This window comes from Oncorhynchus masou, chromosome 9, assembly GCF_036934945.1.
Source record: "Oncorhynchus masou masou isolate Uvic2021 chromosome 9, UVic_Omas_1.1, whole genome shotgun sequence".
NCBI lineage: Eukaryota > Metazoa > Chordata > Actinopteri > Salmoniformes > Salmonidae > Oncorhynchus > Oncorhynchus masou.
In genome coordinates this window covers 65,061,620-65,083,508 of record NC_088220.1, presented here as the reverse complement: position 1 = coordinate 65,083,508, position 21,889 = coordinate 65,061,620, and the positions used below count along the sequence as shown (strand labels likewise).

The window sequence follows — 21,889 nt, the reverse complement described above, 5'->3', positions numbered from 1 at the left end:
ATCTGATTCTACTGAAGTGATTATCCCTAAGTACTCCACTGCAACTCATTTCAAATCATCTTGGAATCAGAACTGCAGGCAAAGACGTATGAAGTACATGCCAACCAATGTTCTGTATAAACCACTCTTATCGCGGCACCGCCCTTCCTTTGCCCTGGGTGCCGTTTGTTATAGCTACATGTGGTCATTTCTGTGGATTTCCCTTAAAGGATGTACCCTGCTGATCTGTTGTGCCAACTGAAACAACAACATACAGTAGAGATACCAAAATTAGCCACTGAGATTAGCAAGAGATGAGCTTCAGCATATCTGGTCTTTGCATGTCTTTTGTAATCCCTTTATTTGATTTTATTTAACCTTTATTTAACCAGGAAGGGCTCATTGAGATTAAAATATATTTTTCAAGAGCGCCCTGGCCAAGATAGGCAGCACCAAGTCATTACAAAAAAAAATACAGACAGACAACATGAAAAACTACAAGTAATCTAGTAAAAACCATTGAATACACAAGAGCATAAAACAGCAAATTAAAAACATTGACAGGTCAGGGAATCAGCCCCAAAATCCTTCATCAGTGATTTAAAACACCAATCGGGACAAGTTCTTCCAGTTTAAAAGTATTTTGTAAGGTGTTCCAAGACTATGGCGCAGAGTACATAAAAGCTCTTTTACCAAATTCAGTTCGGACATTTGGAACAGTTAGCAGGATAAAGTCCAGCAAACGAAGAGAGTACCCACCTCATTTCTGAACAATAAAAATGCACAAATAAAAGGGTAGTAAACCCAAAATGGCTTTGTAAATAAAAGTATACCAGTGACTGAGCCTACGAGTGACTAGAGAAGGCCAGCCAACCCTGGTATACAAAGTGCAGTGGTGCGTAAGGGTTTTGCAGTTTAAAATAAATCTCAAAGTGCCATGGTAAAGAGTGTCAATTGATCTCTAACACTGAGCAGAAGCATTCATATATAAAATATCCCCATACAGCTGAAGTCAGAAGTTTACATACACTTAGGTTGGAGTCATTAAAACACATTTTTTCAACCAATCCACAAATTTCTTGTTAACAAACTATAGTTTTGGAAAGTCGGTTAGGACGTTACTTTGTGTATGACACAAGTCATTTTTCCAACAATTGTTGACTGAGAGATTATTTCACTTATAATTCACTGTATCACAATTCCAGTGTGTCAGAAGTTTACACACACTAAGTTGACTGTGCCTTTAATCAGCTTGGAAAATTCCAGAAAATTATGTCATGGCTTTAGAAGCTTCTGATAGGCTAATTGACATAATTTGAGTCAATTGGAGGTGTACCTGTGGATGTATTTCAAGGCCTACCTTCAAACAGTGCCTCTTTGCTTGCCATCATGGGAAAATCAAAAGAAATGCCTGAAGGTACCACGTTCATCTGTACAAACAATAGTACGCAAGTATAAACACTATGGGACCATGCAGTCGTCATATCGCTTAGGAAGGAGACGCATTCTGTCTCCTAAAGATGAACGTACTTTAGTGTGAAAAGTGCTAATCAATCACAGAACAACAGCAAAGGACCTTGTGAAGATGCTGGAGAAAACAGGTACAAAAGTATCTATATCCACAGTAAAACGAGTCCTATATCAACATAACCTGAAAGGCCGCTCAGCAAGGAAGACACCACTGCTCAAAAACCGCCATAAAAAAGTCAGACTATGGTTTGCAACTGCACATGGGAGAAAAGATCATACTTTTTGGAGAAATGTCCTCTGGTCTGATGAAACAAAAATAGAACTGGCCATAATGACCATTGTTGTGTTTAGAGGAAAAAGGGGGAGGCTTGCAAGCCAGAGAACACCATCCCAACCGTGAAGCACGGTGGTGGCAGCATCATGTTGTGGGGGTGCTTTGCTGCAGGAGGGACTGGTGCACTTCACAAAATAGATGGCATCATGAGGAGAGAAAATTATGTGGATATATTGAAGCAACATTAAGACATCAGTCAGGAAGTTAAAGCTTGGTCACAAATGGGTCTTCCAAATGGACAATGACCCCAGGCATACTTCCAAAGTTGTGGCAAAATGACTTAAGGACAACAAAGTCAAGGTATTGTTGTGGACATCACAAAGACCTGACCTCCGTCCCATAGAAAATTTGTGGGCAGAACTGAAAAAGCGTGTGCGAGCAAGGAGTACAATCCTGACCCAGTTACACCAGCTCTGTCAGGAGGAATGGGCCAAATGTCACCCAACTTATTGTGGAAGCTTGTGGAAGGCTACCCAAAACGTTTGACCCAAGTGAAACAATTTAAAGGCAATGCTACCAAATACTAATTGAGTGTATGTACTGTACACTTCTGACCCACTGGGAATGTATTGAAAGTAATAAACGCTTAAATAAATACATCTCTCTCTCTCCTATTATTCTGACATTTTGCATTCTTACAATCCTAACTGACGGAATTTTTACTAGAATTAAAGGTCAGGAATTGTGAAAAACTGAGTTTAAATGTATTTGGCTAAGGTGTATGTGAACTTCCAACTTCAACTCTATAAAATATAGTAAATCCTCTTGAAATAATACATGTTTTTACCTCATATCTGTCTTCAATATAACTGAACTGCTTTATATTTTCAATATTATCTCTGAAAGAGGATCACATGCACACATTCAAGACCTGTGGCCTAGTTTTACAGTATAGTGTAATTTCTTTGTTCACTGTCTATTTATTTTGGGTTAGAAATAAAACCTCCACTATGGTGGGCAAATATTCAACAGAAATTATCCTAATCTCTGGAACTAAATACTATATAACACTAAAACACAATATGAGATTGGACATGCTCATATACAGTGTGATGCTAATCAGTCTGATCAAAGTAAATCTGAGATGTGAGCCAATCTGCAAATGGAAATCACAGCAATGCCAAACACTATAGTTAGCTGTTGCTAGGCAATGTCACACATCCAGCTCACATAGACTTCCAGACAAACACCTACACAGACGCACAGTACCCATACCAAAGAAACACACACCCACACCTACATTCAGACAATAGCCGACAGCCAACCCTAAAATGATGTGAACTACTCAATTTCTACAAGGTATCACACTATGATTAGTTTCTCCAACACGTGTAATATATGTCTATATTGTATGAACATAAGATAATATTGATTAGACAAAGAAATGACATCTCCTTCTAAATGACATAGTGCTTGCACTGTATCGAGGTGTCATAACGACTCCCGTCACGTTAAGGTAGCAACATGTAAAGACAATGAACAAACACTGCATTTCTATAACCACTGATTGTAACAATGAGAGGGAGAGAGACAGTGTTATGTAAATAAAGAGATATTGCAAATAATTTGTCAAATCCAACTCTTACCATTTCATCTGTTTGGCTCCCATGCTGGTTGGTTGCACTCTTCACCTCAGATTCAGCCTCTGCCCTGCATGTGGGTGATGCTGCCCTAGTCAGCCAGAAACATAGCCCCAAAACAGACCCAGCAGCAGGGGTGGGAGCAGCACTGCCAACACTAAACCAGCGGACTGAGCCTCCACGTCGCACACACTACTGTGTTCAATCTGCAATAACAGCTAACAGTGTGTTCAAACCTTCTCCAGCATATTCCTTACATACAGCTAGAAATCCTAACCAACAGCTCTGGACTCTTCTCTAAATCACTCCCTGGAAGAACCCAATGGAAATCCTGGCTCAATCCCCCAGCCCCTGGCAGAAGGGAGAGGATTGGTGTTCAGGCTCACCAGCGGCTGCCTAGTTTTTCAGAACACACTCCCCCTGTGGCTGAGCTCACCAGCTCCCATTCACAAACACAATGTTTGTGTTCTTTCTAGAGGAGAATTCCTGCAGCTCTCCTCCTCCATATATTTTCTCCCTTGCTTTCTCTCTCCCTCAGCCTATATCTCCCTCCCTCCCTCCTCACAGTCTTTCTCTCTCCCTCAGCCTATATCTCCCTCCCTCCTCACAGTCTTTCTCGTGTTCAGCCGCACAGGCTTTGTCAGACATAGCTCTGGCTGAGTGTTTACCCTCCCCCTCCCACACTCTTCCCCTCTCACTAGAGGAGGAGGGGGCCTGTATGTTCTGCTAGCTGAAATGGGGCATATCTCCTTTACATTGATCTGCTAAGCTGCAGTATATTCTAGGCTAACACTGTGTGGTATGTGGTTTTCAACTGAGCCATTTTTGGCTGACACAAAATCACAGGTTTGTATGAAGCCCCGTCAAACAAGTTGAAGCATGTGTGAGTAATGATTTATTATCTCAGTCAATAACTTGAACAACCAGATCGAGGACACTGGGCCCTATAATGCTTAAACATTGCTAATAATAGTGTTTTAAAGCTATAATGATAGCATGTCACATCAACTCTATGATTTGAATAAATAAGTATATGTTTTCTATTAGATCAAATACTTACAACCTGAGTTTAAAGACATTTATTTTATGTCTGGATTTTTGGATTGGAGACAGATAGAGCACTTGCACAGCACAGTATTATCAGCCTGACCAAAACTGTGGGAAACTAGGATCATCTTGGTTTGAATAAGGGAGGCAATGAAGACAAAAGGCTTTGTCTGACATGGAATGCTAATGATATGTATTGACTCTTTTGGGCCATAGCAATAGTAGCAGGCAGAGTACAGCGGAAAGGGATCGAGTTGTTCTTGTAACGAAAACTAAGTATCATATTTTCTACATGCCTTGTAAACAACAGGTGTAGACGAACAGTGAAATGCTTACTTATGCTTCCTTCTCCAACAATGCAGAGTTAAGATAAAGATAAAAATTAAATACAAAATGTAAATATTGACAAGATACAAAAATACACAGTCAATAATGAAAAATAACATGGTTATATACAGGGAGTACCAATACTGAATCTATGTGCAGGGGTACAAGGTAATTGAGGTAGCTATGTACATATACGTAGGGATAAAGTTACTAGGGAACAGGATAGACAATAGACGGTAGCAGAAGCATACGTGGTGAGTGTGATAGTGTGTGAGAGTGTGTGTGTGTGTGTGTTGTGATGTCAGTGTCAGTATGTGTGAGTGTGTGGGTAGAGTCTAGTGTGTGTGTGTTCATAGAGTCAGTGCCAGAGAGTTAGTGCAGAAAAGGGTCAATGCAGGTAGTCCGGGTAGCCATTTGATTAGCTATTTAGCAGTCTTGTTTAGCAGGCTTATGGCTTGGGGGTAGAAGCTGTTCAGGGTCTTGTTGGTTCCAGGCTTGGTGCACTGGTACTGCTTGCCATACGATAGCAGAGAGAACAGTCTATGGCTGAGGTGGCTGGAACCTTTGACACTTTTTTGTGTCTTCGTCTGACACCGCCTGGTATAGAGGTCCTGAATTGCAGGGAGCTCGGGCCGAGTGATGTACTGGGCTGTATTAATCACAGTCTGTAGTGCCTGCGGTCAGATACCTTGCAGTTGCCATACCAAGCGGTGATGCAGCCAGTCAAGATGCTCTCAATGGTGCAGCTATATAACTTTTTGAGGATCTGAGGGCATCCCTTGACAAAACTGGCTGTTGTTGTTATATAACCCATACCTTGCTACCACCCTAAGCATCAATTAACAATAAACAGTTTCTCAAACACAGCTCATTGCTATCTGTTTTATATTGTGTACATAACAATATGAAAGGTGTGTCACACTTCTATATACAACAGCAGTACAACAGTTCACAATGCAAAAGACTGAGGACATTCTCTCAATGCTGCTTAGCGCCTATTCTGAAAAGTTACTGATGGGCCTTCTGTGTCGTTGTGTGTCAAACCATCTGTGCTCATTAGGAAGTATGTTATTGTTAGAAATACAGTCAATCCTAATAGGCTACATAACCTACTACAGGTAATCATTGCATTTTATCCAGATGATATCAGCCAAAAAGACCTAGGTCTGATTAATAGAGTGGATTGTGGCTAGTGAGATGCCATGTAGCCTGGCCTTTTAGAGCCATTTCCAAGTGAGAACAACTGGCTCAATGAGTGAATTTGTGCAGTATTTCAATCACCACATCCAACCACCTCTTGGGGCCCTCAACCAATTTTTTACTTGGATACCAATGATTGACAGACACATGGCCAATCAGCGTCCAAATTGCCATGTGACGTAACAAGACCCAAATAGGCGGAATTATGCAGCAGGATATTACGCATGTGGTTCATCTGCTACACGCCACAGACAGGGAAGTCAGCTGTCTGTGTGGTTTTAATCGTAAACGTTAAAGATCGAACGGTAATTCTGGTTAATACATATTCAATCAAGTTTAGAATTAGCGATATACGATTCATATCTTGAGTTTATTTCTTATCTAGCAAAGCTTTTGTTGATAAAAGTACCCGTTAGTTAACGCTAGCCAGTTGTAGCTAGGTTGTTGTGATAGTAGGAAGTACGCAAAATACACACTTTCAGTTGTAGACAGCTGGTTAGCAACACGTTTAGCTAGATAGTTGACTTGTCACGGACTGTTTTTGTGCAACCCAATACAATTGAATGGAGCGCTGGTGTATTTCTATACACCCGCCTTGCTAAAAGCACCTGGCTAGCTAGCTAGCATCCACAACTTCTCCAATGCACCTGACCTGTTTGCAGTGTGATCCCAGCATGTTGCTGCCAATGTAATTCACTGTTGTGTGTACAGTACCTTATACTTTTTCTCTACTTGAAGGTGTCATCATGTCCAGGGTGCCGATGGGCAAGGTGCTGCTGCGAAATGTTATTCGTCACACAGATGCCCACAACAAGGTGTGAGTGGGGGAGTAAACTAATCTGTGTGTGGCTTTGCACTCTCCTGTGTACTCTCCTGATGATAGATGTTGTCTGTTTCAGATCCAAGAGGAGTCAGAAATGTGGAAGTTGAGGTGGATGGAGAAGGGTCCGTCCACCAGCCACAGACCGATGCCACCATCTTCAAATCCATCCAGGTCCGCTAACTGTTCCAGCATTGAAGTAGTGTAGCCTTAGGTAGACTGATACATCAGCCGGTGATGGCAAGCTAACACTATGTACCATCTGAGACTTATTTGGAGAATGTAAAACCATATAAACACGTGCACGAGCTCTGCTAATATGCATGCATAGGTGATAGAAGTCTGAATGCACTTAAGTTACTATCGCTTTGACAAGTTGGTTTAACAATACTTACCTGTGGATATAGGTTATTGTCTCAGATTTTAGCTGCATAAGGACCAACCACCCAGACAACCAGTAGAATAAGTTCAAATGTAATTTTATTCAGCATTCTGACTTGCAGAGGTCCAGAGAGGAGCCTTTCCATAAATGACTGTCTCAGACGGTACATAGCGTTAGTGTTAGCCTGATACATCAGCAGGTGATAGCTAGCTATTTTAGGCTGCATCCTGATTCACCACCCTTTTCCCAAAGTGTGCACTTGCACACTTTCAGTCCTGGATTTCAAAGCATTGTATTTGTGTAAATATTGGTTGGAGGCAGTTTCCACCATTGTTAGATCCATGACGGGAAGTGTGCAAGTCTACATTTTGAGAGTAGGGTGGAGAATCAGGATGCAGCCTTACGATAGTTTATAAGTGTGTTAAATGGAACAGGTTGATAGACATCAGAATTAGAGTTCACTATTACTCAGGAGTCACATGCACTGTGATCGCGTGGAGGATGGGTCTGTAGACAGACTGGGAGACCGGCTGCGGAGAAGAGAACACAGCTCTGGCCAGGACGAGAGGGAGGCACGCTACTGGACCAAGGAACTCTATGACTTCGAAGCCAATGATCCAGACAGGTGCATACCTTTTCTATCTACAACTCTATAGAAATATAGTCTTGTGAGTTTGTCGACAACTTGCTATGAAAGGTGGATCTCATTGGTAATGTGCATGTTTCCTCTACAGATGGGGACACAGTGGTTTTAAGGAGCTATACCCAGAGGAGTTTAAAAGTGACTGGTATGACATGAACTGCATTAACATGAAATACCATGTCTCATAACAGTAGTAGCTGTAGTAAAGATCTCACTATTTGCTTCGAGACAAGAGATGTTGCACTTTATAATGCCTGATTTGTCTTTTCAGGGAAAGAGACCGTGGTGATGATCAGAATGGGCATTGCAGAAAGAAAAAGACTAAGTCCAGACTTAAAACAGCCAAATCAAAACATCTGAAGAAGTCCTCCAAGAAGAAGAAGAAGAAGAAGAAGAAGAAAGAGGAAAATAGGACTGGTGAGTCAGATGGTGAGTCCAGCAGCGACAGTGTCAAACAGAAGAGGAAAAGCAACAAGAGCAAACATAAGAGGAAAAAGAGTGAGAGGGAGGAGGAGAGCAGCTCAGAGGAGAGAGGGAGGAGGAGGAAACGACAGATGGACTCCCACAGAGACTCAGGACCAGAGTCACACAAGAAGAGGAAAAACTGGAAAGCAGGAGCGGACAAATCAGAGCACAGTTCTGAGGATTGAACCTTTTTCCATTGGCAGCCAGTAACCTGTAACTTCATACTGCTCCCTTTCAGTTGCCTATCTCAAAGCTTTCACAGTTACACCCCACTTCCACTTGAGTCCAATGTTTCCCACTAGATTTCTTGTGAACATGGCCATCACCATAGCTAGATAAGTTTGTGATTTATCCAATGACAAGACAACTGAGGAATTGGCTAAAGTACAAATACAACTTTTGAACAGACCTACTGGCAGGGGAAAGCATATTGTTCTTCGCTTTACACCTTTCCTCTGCAATAGTCTTTTGTGTTGTACTTCTTTCTGTGTACTGCTGAGCTCAAACCTGTGTTCTCCTCCCCTTGGGCATTCTTCACAGTAATACCTCACCTCTTCTGTTACTGGTTCTGCTCTGGCTGCAGTGCTCAGATAGTGAGCTGACACTGCACAAACATGGACTCAGAAAAGCCACCTCATGACAAACTGACTGTAGAGCCATGTCTCATAGTTAGTGTCCAGGCTTTACTTTAGCTGTTACATTATGGAAAATGTTCATTTTATGCAGATTTCCCGACCAATTATGACAATCTCTTCTGCTTTTTTTTTATTCAGTATTTATTTTTTTAAACTTTTGTAATTTATGGTAGTCAGGATTTCATGGAATGTCAGGACAACATTGAAAATAAAATGCATATTTGTTTGTAAAAATTTACTCTGGTTATCACACCACACATTTAGACATCACATACATCTCATGTATGGTTTTGAATACAGGATATCTACATGACTATTATTCACTATTCTCAGTAGGCCTATAGCCGTTCTATTCCATGACCATGTATATTACTCTTTATGCATCCAATTCTACATTAAATATTGCTTCCATATGGCCCTTTGGTTGAATCCTTCATGTGTACCATGTACAATAGAACATTGTGTTAATGGTGTACGGTTTCCCTCTAGTGTTCAGTTTCTACAGTACTCACTGTAGATGCAATGTGCAAGAAAATGGAATAGATTAACACTGAATGAGAATGTCTACATTTCTATATAAACTCTTTTTATAAACTGCTGAAAAAGGTGCTAATGTCTAAATCAGGTTTGAGTTTCGTTCAACGTAGAGAGCAGGCCACTGCTAGAAAGCTAGAAAGTATCTTTTAAGTTTCATTCCTTTCTTGTCATCACTCTGTACAAGGTTAATTTATTATTTAGTGAAAGGGCTAGAAGGCCTACAGTATCTACTATCCTAATGTTATCTATGGTCTGTTGTCTTCACCTGGTGGCTCAATCAGTGTAGTACACCCTGAGGATTTATTTACTCATGGCTTCTTTTTCAGAATAAAGAATTTATTTTGCGACAAAACAATACTTTTTCCGACCTGATGTTTGTATACTTTGACAACAGCTTCCTTTGAGACCATTGAAGTCTCCCACATATGTTTGTCTCAACAGGCACAAGATATATCTTAATATATTTCATATATGATGAGATATGCCTTAATGCATATAGGACTTCTCACTGATCCATGTGCAAGCAGCTTTCATGACATTGATGAAAGGATCCAGGATCACCATAAGAAAAGGACACAGTGCACAACCGGTACAGTTAACCCACACAAAAAATTTAATATCCTCTCATGAGGGATAAGTGGTCCAAACCTTGTCATACTAAATAGGGAGAAGTGTGATGACACAGGTTTTTAATGTAAGAACTTGTGGCCAACACTCAAATGCTCAGTAAAAAGTTGTGACATATGACTTACTTACATAGTACACATACACCAATGTTTTTAATATACTTCTATATGTATTTTTAGTTAACTTTTTATCTAGACCAGCCAGATACAATACCGATTAATATCATACAGTCACATCAGGAACAATACCTAGTAATATCATTGAGTCCAACCAGCATTGAGGAGTCCACAGGTTTTTCAGGTCCATCCTCTCTATGCTAACATTTGAAATCGGCATGTGTATAGTTCTATAATCTTTTTATTACTGTATAGACTGGTGTGATACTTGTCCTCGTATCGTCGTGTCTTCGTGTGCAAAAGTCTTTGAAAGAACCCAAAGGATGATCAACATACAGGATACCTGGTTGTTCACTTTACACTGTGATGTTTGTTTTTTAACATTAAATGGAAAACTGTCACATTTGCCCCACCCCCTGGCATGTCAAAACATCTAAGCAACACTCCCCATGAAACAGGGGGAAACCATGATAGAAAGTAAGGTTTATGACTACAGTGAGCAGCATCCTCCATTTGTACATATTTTAGAATAAGGCACTGCTGCATAAAATAATGAAATGACCAACAACTCTCTGTCTCTCTGGGAATATGAGGGGAGGCAGGATGAAAGGAGACTATGTTCTTCTCCAGCAACTCTCTCTGAGAGTCTGTGTGTGTATGCATGTAACTTTATTTGCTAGATGTGTAAATGTGTATGTGTCAAACTGTTGGTGTGTGTCTGTGTGTATGTGTGTGACAGCAAGCCAGAGAGGCCAGGTTACATCTCTTACACTGTGCTCTCCAGCATCCATTCAGTACTGCTGAAAGTGACTCTCCGGTTGGCGAGTGGTGAGGACTCCACGTTGAGCTGGTTGGTGGACTTGTGCCGCCTCGTCCGCGCTCTGCGGGGGTAACTGTGGCTCTGAAATATGGAGTAGTCTCCCCCATCAAAGCTGAACCTGTGCCTAGTTCGTGCCAGCTCATTATTAAACCCCATGTTGGCCAGGGCGCTCTTCTTGTCCTTGAGCCTGGGGGCCTCCTTGGTGCCGGCGTTGGGGCCTAGGAGACACAAGGACATGGTGGAGCCCGTCAGGCTGCTGTCTGTCTGTGTATCCTCCGATGGGGGGCCAGATCCGGAGCACTGGACGTCCAGGCTGGTCCTCTTCATCTTGTCCGTGGGCAAGGGGGGCAGCTCCACTTCCAGGATGGCCATAGTGGTTGGAGGGGTGTCCCACTCCCTCTTGTCACTGTCCACCTTCAGCACCAGGGCCATGCACTCCTTGGCTGCCACCGGTAGGGCTTCTCTCTGGTGGCTGTCCTCAGCAGGTTGCTTGGAGGTGGAGCGCTGGAGTCTGTGTTGGCTGCCGTTGGTCTGGGAGTGCATGCTGGAGCTGACCTTGGCCTTGCTGTCCTCGGGGCTGCTGTGGGCTTTGTAACGGATCATGAGGATGATGATAAACACCAGCACTGAGGCCACAATGATGCCGCCAATGATAATTATCATGGTGCCACCCAAAAACTGGCTGTGGATGAAGCGACACTGGCTGACCTCGCTGGCCGTGTGGAACTGGACACAGCCCACCACGCGCGTGGCCGTCAGAGAGGTGATGCCGTCGTCGTACACCGCCAGGACACACAGGTCATACTCCCGGCCCGCCGCCAGGTCGTTGATCAGGAAGGTCTTACTGGTGGACGGGATCATTCTGCAGAAAAAAGGAGAAGGAATAAACAGGAGTGGTGAAGGTTAGCTTTGCCAGGAGAATTTTGACTGTCCCCCTCAATTACCACCAATATACTACTGTATGGAACAAAACCATGTCAGACACAGTGTCACACTGCATTCTCATTAACGGCATGCACATGAGAAGTGTTAACCTGACACAGAGGTGTTTGAAAAACACAGAAAAGAGACAGTCATGTCAACTTAGTTCAGCTCCAGGAAGGCTTTAAATATCACCCTCATATGAGGGGCTCAAGTAAAGACAACAGTGCTGACACTTGACTTCTAGACATGGTGACAGCGAGAAATGACTCCCCAACATGTTATGTACAGTACACTATGATGGTAAAGGTTAAAAAGCAAGGTGACAAACAAGGTAGTGTGGAGCATTCACACATATGAAGTCGGAAGTTCACATACACCTTAGCCAAATACATTTAAACTCAGTTTTTCACAATTCCTGTAACTTAATCCTAGTAAAAATTCCCTGTTTTAGGTCAGTTAGGATCAACACTTTTTTTGAAAAATGTGAAAAGTCAGAATAAAAGTAGAGAGAATATTTATTTATTTATTTCAGCTTTTATTTCTTTCATCACATTCCCAGTGGGTCAGAAGTTTACATACACTCAACTAGTATTTGGTAGCATTGCCTTGAATTTTTTTAACTTGGGTCAAACGTTTCGGGTAGCCTTCCACAAGCTTCCCACAATAAGTTGGGTGAATATTGGCCCATTCCTCCTGACAGACCTGGTGTAACTGAGTCAGGTTTGTAGGCCTCCTTGCTGGCACACGCTTTTTCAGTTCTGCCCACAAATGTTCTATGGGACTGAGGTCAGGGCTTTGTGATGGCCACTCCAATACCTTAACTTTGTTGTCCTTAAGCCATTTTGCCACAACTTTGGAAGTATGCCTGGGGTCATTGTTCATTTGGAAGACCCATTCGCGACCAAGCTTAAACTTCCTGACTGATGTCTTGAGATGTTGCTTCAATATATCCACATAATATTCCCCTCCTCATGATGCCATCTTTTTTGTGAAGTACACCAGTCCCTCCATGCAGCAAAGCACCCCAACAACACGATGCTGCCACCCACGTGCTTCACGGTTGGGATGGTGTTATTCTGCTTGCAAGCCTCCCCCTTTTTCCTCCAAACATAACAATGGTCATTATGGCCAAACAGTTCTATTTTTGTTTCATCAGACCAGAGGACATTTCTTCAAAAAGTACCCATGTGCAGTTGCAAACCGTAGTCTGGCTTTTTCATGGCGGTTTTGGAGCAGTGGCTTCTTCCTTGCTGAGCGGCCTTTCAGGTTATGTCGATATAGGACTCGTTTTACTGTGGATATAGATACTTTGTACCTGTTTCCTCCAGGATCACAAGGTACTTTGCAGTTGTTCTGGGATTGATTTGCACTTTTCGCAACAAAGTACGTTCATCTCTAGGCGACAGAACGCGTCTCCTTCCTAAACGGTATGACGGCTGTGTGATCCCATAGAGTTTATACTTGCGTACTATTGTTTGTACAGATGAACATGTCAGCATTTGTGGGTCGCAGGGTCCAGGGACGATCTCCTGTCCGGAGCCCCCAGCGACGGTCTCCAGTCTGGGGCCCCCAGCGACGGTCTCCAGTACGGGACCCCAGGGACGGTCTCCAGTCCGGGGCCCCCAGTGACGGTCTCCAGTCCGGGGCCCCCTGTGAGGATCCCCGCACCAAAGGTGCCACCAAAGTGGGGTGAGCCAGTGGTGGAGCAGGGTCGGTGTCCCGCACCCGAGCCACCACCGCGGATAGATGCCGCACCATTTTTTATTTTTTTATTTTACCCAGCAAGTCAGTTAAGAACAAATTCTTATTTTCAATGATGGCCTAGCAAAAGTGGGTTAACTGCCTGTTCATGGACAGAACGACAGATTTGTCGCTCTAACCACTAGGCTACCCTGCCGCCCAAGCAAGTCTGGCGGGGGTACTGTCACGCCCTGACCTTAGAGATCCTTTTTATGTGGGTGTGATTTGGGGTGGTTATTCTATGTTCTATTATTTGTATTTCTATGTTTGGCCCGGTAGGGTTCTCAATCAGGGACAGCTGTTTATCGTTGTCTCTGAGAACCATACTTAGGTAGCCCATTTTCCCACCTGTCTTTGTGGGAAGTTAACTTTGTTTATGGCACATAGCCTTTAGCTTCACGGTTTGTTTTGTAGTGTTTATTGTTTTCCTCTGCGTCTTTTCTAATAAAAATAATATGTACGCTCACGACCCTGCATCTTGGTCCTCTTCATTTGACGGCCGTGACAGTTACTTGAACTCTGTGAAGCATTTATTTTGGCTGCAATTTCTGAGGCTGGTAACTCTAATGAATTTATCCTTTGTAGCAGACGTAACTCTGGGTCTTCCTTTCCTGTGGCGGTCCTCCAGTTTCATCATAGCACTCAACTGCACTTCAAAACCTCTTTGGGATAGGGGGCAGCATTTTCACTTTTGGATAAATAGTGTGCCCAATTTCAACTTCCTGTTACTCATGCCAACAATATAAGATATGCATATTATGTGTAGATTTTGATAGAAAACACTCTGAAGTTTCTAAAACTGTTTGAATAATGTCTGTGAGTAGAACATAACTTATGTAGCAGGCAAAACCCAGAGGACTAACCATTCAGAATTATTTTTTTTGAGGTCACTGTCTATTTAATGAGTTTTCACTGGGGAACTGGATTTCTAAGGCACTTGTTTGCAGTTTCTACCGCTTCCACTGGATGTCACCAGTCTTTGGAAAATTGTTGAGGTTATTCCTTTGTGAAATGAAGAAGTACGGCCATCTTGAAACAGTGTAACACTGTTGAGAGTTGGGCAAGACCATAAAAGTAGCGTCAGTTTGTTGTTGTCCTGTATTGAAAACAGATAGACCCGTCTTCAATATGATCGATTATTAACGTTTAAAAATACCTAAAGTTGTATTACAAAAGTAGTTTGAAATGTTTTGGCAAAGTTTACAGGTAACTTTTAAGATATTTTGTAGTGACGTTGCGCAAATTGGATGCTGTTTTTTTCTGGATCAAACGCGCCAAATGAATGTACATTTTGGATATACAAAAAAGTATTTAGTCAGCCACCAATTGTGCAAGTTCTCCCACTTAAAAAGATGAGAGAGGCCTGTAATTGTCATCATAGGTACACTTCAACTGTGACAGACAAAATGAGAAAAGAAATCCAGAAAATCACATAGTATGATTTTTTATGAATTTATTTGCAAAGTATTTGGTCACCTACAAACAAGCAAGATTTCTGGCACTCAAAGACCTGTAACTTCTTCTTTAAGAGGCTCCTCTGTCCTCCACTCGTTACCTGTATTAATGGCACCTGTTTGAACTTGTTATCAGTATAAAAGACACCTGTCCACAACCTCAAACAGTCACACTCCAAACTCCACTATGGCCAAGACCAAAGAGCTGTCAAAGGACACCAGAAACATAATTGTAGAACTGCACCAGGCTGGGGAGACTGAATCTGCAATAGGTAAACAGCTTGGTTTGAAGAAATCAACTGTGGGAGCAATTAATAAGAAATGGAAGACATGCAAGACCACTGATAATCTCCCTCGATCTGGGGCTCCACGCAAGATCTCACCCCGTGGGGTCAAAATGATCACAAGAACGGTGAGCAAAAATCCCAGAGCCACACAGGGGGACCTAGTGAATGACCTGCAGAGAGCTGGGACCAAAATAACAAAGCCTACCATCAGGAACACACTACGCCGCCAGGGACTCAAATCATGCAGTGCCAGACATGTCCCCCTGCTTAAGCCAGTACATGTCCAGGCCAGTCTGAAGTTTGCTAGAGAGCATTTGGATGATCCAGAAGAAGATTGGGAGAATGTCATATGGTCAGATGAAACCAAAATATAACTTTTTGGTAAAAACTCAACTCGTCGTGTTTGGAGGACAAAGAATGCTGAGTTGCATCCAAAGAACACCATACCTACTGAGCACGGGGGTGGAAACACTCTGCAAAGGAACCAGGATGACTTATCCGTGTAAAGGAAAGAATGAATGGGGCCATGTATCGTGGGATTTTGCGTGAAAACCTCCTTCCATCAGCAAGGGCACTGAAGATGAAACGTGGCTGGGTCTTTCAGCATGACAATGATCCCAAACACACCGCCCGGGCAATGAAGGAGTGGCTTCGTAAGAAGCATTTCAAGGTCCTGGAGTGGCCTAGCCAGTCTCCAGATCTCAACCCTATAGAAAATCTTTGGAGGGAGTTAAAAGTCCGTGTTGCCCAGCAACAGCCCCAAAACATCACTGCTCTAGAGGAGATCTGCATGGAGGAATGGGCCAAAATACCAGCAACAGTGTGTGAAAACCTTGTGAAGACTTACAGAAAACGTTTGACCTCTGTCATTGCCAACAAAGGGTATATAACAAAGTATTGAGGTAAACTTTTGTTATTGACCAAATACTTATATTCCACCATAATTTGCAAATAAATTCATTAAAATCCTACAATGTGATTTTCTGAATGTCTTTTCTCATTTTGTCTGTCATAGTTGAAGTGTACCTATGATGAAAATTACAGGCCTCTCTCATCTTTTTAAGTGGGAGAACTTGCACAATTGGTGGCTGACTAAATACTTTTTTGCCCCTCTGTATATGGACAGAATTAATCAAACAAAAGGACCATTTGTGATGTTTATGGGACATATTGGAGTGCCACCAAAAGAAGCTCGTCAAAGGTAAGGCATGATTTATATTTTGTTTCTGCTTTTTGTGTAGCGCCTGCAGGGTTGAAATATTATTTCTCTCTTTGTTTACTGTTGTGCTATCATCAGATAATAGCTTCTTATGCTTTTGCCGAAAAGCCTTTTTGAAATCTGACATGTTGGCTGAATTCACAACGAGAGGAGCATTAATTTGGTATCTTACATGTGTGATTTAATGAAAGTTTGAATTTTATAGTATTTTAATTTGAATCTGGCGCTCTGCATTTTCCCTGGCAATTGGCCAAGTGGGACATTTGCGTCCCGCCTATCCCAGAGAGGTTTTAATTAAAGAAACGTTCAAAGTTCTGAAATTATCCGGATAGACTGACCTTCATGTCTTCAAGTACTGATGGACTGTCGTTTCTCTTTGCTTATTTGAGCTGTTCTTGCCATAAATCAAATCAAATTTTATTTGTCACATACACATGGTTTGCAGATGTTAATGTGAGTGTAGCGAAATGCTTGTGCTTCTAGTTCCGACAATGCAGTAATAACCAACAAGTAATATAACTAACAATTCCAAAACTACTGTCTTATACACACAAGTGCAAGGGGATAAAGAATATGTACATAAAGATATATGAATGAGTGATGGTACAGAGCAGCATAGGCAAGATACAGTGGATGGTATTGAGTACAGTATATACATATGAGATGAGTATGTAAACAAAGTGGCATAGTTAAAGTGGCTAGTGATACATGTATTACATAAAGATGCAGTAGATTATATAGAGTACAGTATATACGTATACATATGAGATGAATAATGTAGTGTATGTAAACATTATATTAGGTAGCATTGTTTAAAGTGGCAAGTGATATATTTTACATCATTTCCCATCAATTCCCATTATTAAAGTGGCTGGAGTTGAGTCAGTGTGTTGGCAGCAGCCACTCAATGTTAGTGGCGGCTGTTTAACAGTCTGACGGCCTTGAGATAAAAGCTGTTATTTAACAGTCTAATAACAAACTAATAACACACAAATGATTGTATTTTTTGTCTATATTGAATAGATAATTTAAACTTTCAGTGTACGGGGCTGGTTTTTCTTTTGTAGTCCATGATTGACTGTAGACCCTGCCACATACCTCTCGTGTCTGAGCTGTTGAATTGCGACTCCACTTTGTCTCTATACTGACGCTTAGCTTGTTTGATTGCCTTGCGGAGGGAATAGCTACACTGTTTGTATTCGGTCATGTTTCCGGTCACCTTCCCCTGATTAAAAGCAGTGGTTCGCGCTTTCAATTTTGCGTGAATGCTGCAATCAATCCACGGTTTCTGGTTGGGGAATGTTTTCATAGACGCTGTGGGTAAAACATCACCGATGCACTTGCTAATAAACTTGCTCACCGAATCAGCGTATTCAACATATCCCAGTCCACGTGATCGAAGCAAGCATGGAATCCGATTGGTCGGACCAGCGTTGAACAGAACTGAGCACGGGGGCTTCCTGTTTTAGTCTCTGTCTATAGGCTTGGAGCAACAAAATGGAGTTGTGGTCAGATTTTCCGAAAGGAGGGCAGGGGAGGGCCGTATACGCGTCGTGGAAGTTAGAATAACAATGATCCAGGGTTTTGCCAGCCCGGGTTATACAATCGATATGCTGATAGAATTTAGGGAGCCTTGTTTTCAGATTAGGCAACCTGCCTAAGTAACTACTGACCCGTAGCACTCAGGTCTGTGGTCATGAAGTGCTTTGAAAAACTAGTCATGGCTTACACATTGTCCCAGAAACCCTAGACCCATTCCAATTTGCAACCCGCCCCAACAAATCCACAGATGACGCAATCTCTATTGCACTCCACACTGCCCTTTCACACCTGGACAAAAGGGAAACCTATGTGGGAATGCTATTCATTGAACCACAGCTCACCGTTCAACGCCATAGTGCCCTTAACGCTCATCACTAAGCTAAGGACCCTGTGACTAAACACCTCCCTCTGCAACTGGATCCTGGACTTCCTGACGGTCCGCCCCCAGGTGGTAAGGGTAGGTAACAACACATCCGCCAAGCTGATCCTCAACACGGGGGCTCCTCAGGGGTGCATGCTCAGTCCCCTCCTGTACTCCCTGTTCACTCATGACTGCATGGCCAGGCACGACTCCAACACCATCATCTAGTTTGCTGATGATACATCAGTGATAGGCCTGATCACCGACAACGACGAGACAGCCTATAGAGAGGAGGTCAGAGACCTGAAACCTCTCCCTCAACATGATCAAGACAAAGGAGATTATTGTGGACTAAAGGAGAAGGAGGACCAAGCACGCTCCCATTCTCATTGACAGGGCTGCAGTGGAGCAGGTAGAGATCTTCAAGTTCCTTGGCGTCCACATCACCAACAAACTAACATGATCCAAGCACACCAAGACAGTCGTGAAGAGGGCACGACAAAACCTATTCCCCCTCAGGAGACTGAAAAGATTTGGCATGGGCCCTCAGATCCTCAAAATATTCTACAGCTGCTCTATCGATAGCATCCTGACAGGTTGCATCACTGCCTGGATTAGCCTCCGACCGCAAGGCACTACAGAGGGTACTTTTCATTTCATACTTTTATTTAGGTATTTCTCTTAAAACTGCATTGTTGGTTAAGGGCCTGTAAGTAAGCATGTCACTGTAAGGTCTACACCTGTTCTATTGTTTTTATTTTATTTGAATGAGTCGGTGTGTCCAGACTTTTGATACTATATATACACACACACACACACACACACATACACGTCACAACATCTGGAGGGAAGGACAATGCAGGCTTCTGACCAAATATCCATGGTGCGAAGACAAGTTAGATGTGTGAAATAAACACATTGTCTTTGAACATGAAGGAGAAAAACATTGTCTTTAGGCTGACATCTGTGTTAATATAACTAGAAGCATGATAACACTTGATGGTTCTCACATGTAGGTAAAAATATCTCACCTAAAGACAAATACTCAGGTCGCTGTATAATCATAAGGGAGAACATTATACAGGTGAATAGCTCATTAAATCAGAAATTGTAACGGGTGTTGTCATCGGATGAGGAATAATCGGACCAAAGCGCAGAGTGGTAAGTGTTCATGCTTTTTATTTAGACTGAACACTAATAACAAAATAACAAAGAGAATGAACGAAACCGAAACAGTCCTGTAAGGTGCAGAAAACACTAAACAGAAAATAACTACCCACAACCCAATGGAGGGAAAAAGCTACCTAAGTATGGTTCCCAATCAGAGACAACGATAGTCAGCTGTCCCAGATTGAGAACCATACCCGTCCAAAACAAAGAAATACAAATACTGACGATTCCAAGATGGCGTAGCAGTGAAAACGTGTTTGTTTGTCCTCTTGTGTACTTTTGTATTTTCCGTATTTTTTGTATATATATTTCAATTTATTTTCAATCTCTTATTAGCTCTTAGCTTATTAGCACAGGCCTGCTAACTGTCTGAATCGCCGCGTCCCCAGCCAGCCCAACCAATCACTGGACCCATATTCACTTTCAATCTCTTTTTGATTTTTAATTCGATTATACCTTCCGGTAACCTGTCTCACCCAATGTGATACGGAATCGCTATTATTTTCAATTTTTAGAACACATTCAAGAACCTCCAGAAGCTAACCAGCTAATTAGCTACAAGCTATTTAGTCATTGTTAGCCACTGCTAGTGGCTTTTACCTTCTGCAGAGATACCAGCCCTGCTTTTAGCCTGGATAATACTCGTTAGTCTACCAGTATCGGACTGTCTCTCCACAACAATGCCGGATTCCTGCCGTAATCCCTGGACCACTTCTTCTGATCTTCACAGCTAGCTTGCAGCTAGCTAGCTCACAGCTAGCTTGCACTCACCGTGGCACCCAGTACCGAAGCTATCCCTGAGGCCCACCTCCCGGCCTACTCAGCTGTTCACCCGAACCCCACTCATACATGGCTCGAGCCCAATACTCCACCGGATCCTTGCTGTAAACTCTGGACCTTGGCACTGGATCACCGCTGCTACCGATTGGCTATAGTGGCTAATGCCACTGCCACGAAGCTAGCACCAGTTAGCCGTGAGCCAGGCGCATCTCCCGGCTAGCAAACTAAATTCTACAATACCTCTTTCGCCATCTGGCTTGGATTCTCTGTCGACACGGAGCCCCGCCGCACCACCACGACTGGTCTGCCAACGAATACCGCATCCGCTGTGCCTTCAACTGGACTCCGTCGGAGCAGACGCTCCTACTAGCCCCGGGCTACTAACTTTAAACGCTGTGTCGTCCGCGTGCTAGCGTAATGGCGGCTTCCTGGTTCCATCTACTGCTGCCCCCTGGACACTATGATCACTTGGCTACATAGTTGATGCCTCTGGACTGTCCATTAATCACGGTACTCCATTCTGTTTATTTATTTTTTATCTGTCGGCCCCAGACGCGAACTCAGGCTCTGTGTGTAGTTAATCCGACCCTCTCTGCCTAGTCAACGCCATTTTACCTGCTGTTGTTGTGTTAGCTGATTAGCTGTTGTTGTCCCACCTGTTGTTTTAGCTAGCTCTCCCAATCAACACCTGCGATTACTTTATGCCTCCCTATATGTCACTCTCAAATGTCAATATACCTTGTATACTGTTGTTCAGGTTAGTTATCATTGTTTTAGTTTACAATGGAGCACCTAGTTCCACTCTTCATACCTCTGATACCTCCTTTGTCCCACCTCCCACACATGCGGTGACCTCACCCATAACAACTAGCATGTCCAGAGATACAACCTCTCTTATCATCACCAAGTGCATGGGCTTACCTCCGCTGTACCCGCACCCCACTATACCCCTGTCTGCATGTTATGCCCTGAATATATTCTACCACGCCCAGATATCTGCTCCTTTTATTCTTTGTCCCCAATGCTCTAGGCGACCGGTTTTGATAGCCTTTAGCCGCACCCTCACCCTACTCCTCCTCTGTTCCGCGGGTGATGTGGAGGTAAACCCAGGCACCCTCATTTTGTTGACTTCGAAAAAGCCTTGGTTTCATGCATGTCAACATGCATTAGCATCGAATAGTCCCCGTGATATGCAACTTTTCAGGTAAGTTAGGAACAAATATACACAGGCAATTAGAAAAGCTGAGGCAATCTTTTTCAAACAGAAATTTGCATCCTATAGTACTAACTCAAAAAAGTTCTGGGAGAATGTAAAGTCCATGGAGAATAAGAGCACCTCCTCGCAGCTGCCCACTGCTCTGAGGCTAGGAAACATTGTCACCACCGATAAATCCACTATAATTGAGAATTTCAAGAAGCATTTCTCTACG

At 42.8% G+C, this 21,889-nt stretch overlaps 3 protein-coding genes across 10 annotated transcripts in view; 1 reads left to right on the top strand and 2 right to left on the bottom strand.

The window, feature by feature from the left end:
- LOC135546482 (dixin-A-like) overlaps positions 1-3,926 on the bottom strand; it is a 33,320-nt gene extending 29,394 nt beyond the window's left edge. For 5 of the 7 annotated variants that reach the window (XM_064974940.1, XM_064974943.1, XM_064974941.1 and 2 more), the window contains exon 1: positions 3,370-3,924. In XM_064974940.1, the coding sequence (XP_064831012.1) occupies positions 3,370-3,392 (23 nt within the window). In that variant the 5' untranslated portion in view covers positions 3,393-3,924. Of the gene's footprint in view, positions 1-3,369 lie in introns of all 7 variants that reach the window. The other 2 variants (XM_064974946.1, XM_064974945.1) reach the window with 2 other exon arrangements.
- Positions 3,927-6,155: 2,229 nt separating this feature from the next.
- nkapd1 (NKAP domain containing 1) lies at positions 6,156-9,297 on the top strand. Its single transcript, XM_064974921.1, has 6 exons — positions 6,156-6,242; positions 6,676-6,752; positions 6,837-6,931; positions 7,612-7,764; positions 7,874-7,927; positions 8,054-9,297. The coding sequence occupies exons 2-6, from the start codon at positions 6,684-6,686 to the stop codon at positions 8,430-8,432; spliced, it is 750 nt and encodes a 249-aa protein (XP_064830993.1). The 5' UTR covers positions 6,156-6,242; positions 6,676-6,683; the 3' UTR covers positions 8,433-9,297.
- Positions 9,298-10,009: 712 nt separating this feature from the next.
- Positions 10,010-21,889, bottom strand: part of LOC135546477 (leucine-rich repeat and fibronectin type III domain-containing protein 1-like) — a 136,095-nt gene continuing 124,215 nt past the window's right edge. For both annotated transcript variants that reach the window (XM_064974919.1, XM_064974920.1), the window contains one exon: positions 10,010-11,844. In XM_064974919.1, the coding sequence (XP_064830991.1) occupies positions 10,929-11,844 (916 nt within the window). In that variant the 3' untranslated portion in view covers positions 10,010-10,928. The remainder of the gene's footprint in view (positions 11,845-21,889) is intronic.

Coding starts and splice junctions, on each gene's coding strand:
- nkapd1 (XM_064974921.1), top strand. CDS start 6,684: ATGTCCAGGGTGCCGATGGGCAAGGTGCTGCTGCGAAATGTTATTCGT. Junction 6,753..6,836: donor ACACAGATGCCCACAACAAG/GTGTGAGTGGGG, acceptor TGTCTGTTTCAG/ATCCAAGAGGAGTCAGAAAT. Junction 6,932..7,611: donor CCATCTTCAAATCCATCCAG/GTCCGCTAACTG, acceptor ACTATTACTCAG/GAGTCACATGCACTGTGATC.